This window comes from Etheostoma cragini, chromosome 14, assembly GCF_013103735.1.
Source record: "Etheostoma cragini isolate CJK2018 chromosome 14, CSU_Ecrag_1.0, whole genome shotgun sequence".
Taxonomy (NCBI): Eukaryota; Metazoa; Chordata; class Actinopteri; order Perciformes; family Percidae; genus Etheostoma; species Etheostoma cragini.
The window spans coordinates 20,247,995-20,251,669 of NC_048420.1; the positions used below are offsets into that span (position 1 = coordinate 20,247,995).

The 3,675-nt window shown below is 41.8% G+C and overlaps 1 protein-coding gene across 1 annotated transcript in view; it reads left to right on the forward strand.

Annotated features, from left to right (window-relative positions):
* Positions 1-3,675, forward strand: part of LOC117957191 (fibrocystin-L-like) — a 76,605-nt gene that overhangs the window by 52,816 nt on the left and 20,114 nt on the right. Inside the window, exons 38-44 of the mRNA XM_034892786.1 lie at positions 32-115; positions 230-386; positions 718-927; positions 1,506-1,635; positions 1,971-2,212; positions 2,703-2,839; positions 3,020-3,611. Of these exons, the coding sequence (XP_034748677.1) occupies positions 32-115; positions 230-386; positions 718-927; positions 1,506-1,635; positions 1,971-2,212; positions 2,703-2,839; positions 3,020-3,611 (1,552 nt within the window). The remainder of the gene's footprint in view (positions 1-31; positions 116-229; positions 387-717; positions 928-1,505; positions 1,636-1,970; positions 2,213-2,702; positions 2,840-3,019; positions 3,612-3,675) is intronic.

The window sequence follows — 3,675 nt, forward strand, 5'->3', positions numbered from 1 at the left end:
GTGTGACGTTCAATCCACCAACAACACACACATCGTCTGTGTGACGAATGCTCAGCACCAGTCTCAGGAAACCAAAGTCAGAATCAGCATCGGAGACCGAGGCATCGCCAAGATGGTAAGAGGGTGCAGTCAGATCCCCTGACCTTACACTGTTGCACATACAATGAGACTGATTCTAAATAATTCAAGTAAATGTTTGTCTCAACCTAGTGTTTGTCTCTTTCTTCAGGATAATGCAGACTTCTTCTACATTGACGTGTGGTCATCCAGGTTCACATGGGGCGGTCTGTCTCCACCCGAGAAGGGCTCGTTTGCCGTCATCACTAAAGGCCAGACCATCCTGCTGGACACCAGCACCCCTGTGCTGAAAATGCTCCTCATTCAAGGTACAAATACTGCATTACTTTATCATGTGTGTGTATATATAATGAGATCATAATGTCATATTTCTCTCTCTTTCTCATTTTTTTCTCATCTTCTGGTCACTTAAGACTTAGTAAACAGTTAAAACATATAGTGTTTAATGTATACAGGAGATATACAAAAATTGTAGGAACACTAGAGAAGTGTTTGACTTTTTATGACAAACATTTTCTGAATTTAGTGTTGTATCGGTGTTGCTAGTATTAAAAATTGGTAATAATTATTCCATAGTGTTTTCTATCTATCTATTTATCGTTCTATCGTGTTTGTTATTTGCTGATTCTTTGTCCGCAGGAGGGACGTTGGTGTTTGATGAAGCGGACATCGAGCTGCAGGCAGAAAACATCCTGATCACAGATGGTGGACGTCTCCAGATCGGCCAGGAGGGGGCGCCATTCCAGCACAAAGCCATTATCACACTTCATGGACACTTGCGCTCCCCTGAACTTCCTGTTTATGGAGCCAAAACGCTGGCTGTCAGAGAGGGAGTGCTGGACCTGCATGGTATGAACACAAGCAAACATGACACATTGTATCTTTATGCCAGCAGTAGTTAATTTAGCTTAGCATAAAGACTGGAAACAGAGTTGGGTGGTCTGGCTCTGTCTAATAAATAAACCAAAATTTAAAGTCTCAATAAAATAAGCTGCACCTCAACAAACTTTGTGAAATACTGCTTACACATTAATGTGTCAGTGATAATAAATTACATATAAATAACACTATGACACGGGCAATTTGGCATATCAAGTACTTTTGTTACTTTAAGTGTATATTGCTGATAAAACTTATGTTCTTTTACTTAAATATAATGTTTATTTGTTATGAAGTATTTGTACTTTGTTGCTGTTACTTTGTAGTAAAGGAACAGAATACTTCTTTCACCATTGAATTATAGTCAACAACAACAACAGTAAACAAAGACAACAGTAAACTGTAATAGTTGTGACTCAAATATAAAAAAGAAAACTGATTTCATGTCATTATGTCACTTAAGCTGAGTCATTTGCATCTTGTGTCCTAAAGGAATGTTATTAGGGGCACTTCACCTGTCCTCAGATGGAAATAATGTGTTTCTCCAGGTATTCCAGTTCCTGTTCCCTGGACTCACTTGGCCCAGACAGCAACCAACGGCTCCGCCACACTAAACCTGATGAAGGCAGTGACATGGAAAGCTGGAGATGAAATTGTCATTGCTTCCACAGGCCACAGGTACAGTGAAATCTCAAAATCATGTATGTCTAACCATCAGGCTAGTTTGCAGAGTCACGTTACCTATGTCCGGCACTAAGTGGCACCAAAGACGATTCTGATTGGTTTAAAGAAATGCCAATAAACCAAAGGTGTAGATCGATGTTTGAAATGTGGTTTGAATGGCAAATACCTGTTCAGCCACTGTGGAAATGTCAATGTCAAAAGGTAAGAAAACTTTCTTGGTTGCTATTTTGAGGGCATATTGAGTAGTATAACATCAGTAGGCTATAACCTGCGGGTGATTTGACAACAATATAGAACGGCAGGTAGAAATGATTTATTTCTGTTTTCAGGCACAGCCAGAGAGAGAACGAGGTGAGGAGGATCGCAGCCGTGTCGGCTGATGGGAAGAATGTAACCCTGACCGAACCGCTAAAGTACACTCACCTCGGGGTGGCCGTCACGCTGCCCGATGGTACGGTGTTTGAGGGCCGAGCTGAGGTGGGTGTCCTCACCAGGAACATTGTTGTACGAGGCTCCCAAAACCATGAATGGGACGACAAGATCGAAGCCTGCCCCGATGGCTTTGACACAGGTACTGGGTTTTAACTTTTCTGATTTAACTTTACACTAAGCGCTGTTTAAAAGTAAAGAATATGAGACATGATGAAGCTGTAAAGTAAAATATATTTACATGAACAAGTTTGGGTTCACCAACATACTGTACATTATATATATGTTTCAGTTGGTCTAGAAAGGTTTACTACTGAAGAAGAATTTCTTGTATCATAAATCATAAAAATTGTTTTCTTTTCCTCACAAAACATGAAGTTGTGTTACTACAGTGTCTTTGTTGTTATCTGTGTTAGGCTGTTGTTATCAATTAACCTTCTAATTTTTTAATTGTTCCATCTCTACTTCAGATTAACAAGCAGGGTTTGCATTGAATTGTGATGTAAGCTTTTTAATTGGAAAGAAATAATAGTCTTTTACCAAATTATTATTTAATGAAGTTTAGAGTTTGCAGTTAAATACTGACAAAAACTGTTTATTAGAAATATACCTGTTACATTGTTGTGCTGCAGGTGAATTTGCCACCCAAACCTGTTTCCAAGGACGGTTTGGAGAGGAGGTCGGCAGCGACCAGTTTGGAGGCTGCATCATGTTCCACGCACCCAGACCAAATGAGAATCTTGCAATAGGCAGACTAGAATATGTTGAGGTGAGACAATTCATACTCTCTCTGCTAAAACGTCTTTCTATCTTTACAGATATATTAAACAGGTTATGTACATTTTTTTTTAAATCTTCTTATTTCCACTATCTGTCTTTCTTCTTTTTCCTTTTGCCTGTGCTTGTGCTTTTACACAAATTGAAACAATACATTTTACACATGCCGCAGGTCTTCCACGCAGGACAGGCCTTCATGCTGGGACGTTATCCCATCCACTGGCATCTGATGGGAAACGTCAACTACGAGTCATATGTGCGAGGTTGTGCTATCCATCAGACCTTTAACAGGGCCGTATCCATTCACAACACTCACCGGCTGCTGGTGGAGCACAACGTTATCTACGACATCATGGGTGGGGCCTTCTTTATTGAGGACGGCATTGAGACGCAGAACATCCTGCAGTATAACCTGGCTGTGTTTGTCAAACAAAGCACCAGCCTGCTGAACGACGACATCACCCCTGCAGCCTACTGGGTCACTAATCCTAACAACATCATCCGCCACAACGCCGCCGCAGGAGGCACCCACTTTGGCTTCTGGTACCGCATGCACGAGCACCCTGATGGCCCTTCCTTTGACCAAAACATCTGTCAGAAGCGGGTTCCCCTCGGTGAGTTTTACAACAACACCGTTCACTCTCAGGGCTGGTTTGGCCTTTGGATCTTTGCAGATTTCTTCCCCATGAGAAATGGAGGCTGCTACTCCCAAACCCCTGAGCCAGCTGTTTTTCACTCCCTCACAACCTGGAACTGTGAGAAAGGTGCCGAGTGGGTCAATGTGGGAGCCGTGCAGTTCAACAGCTTCCTCATGGTCAACAATGAGAA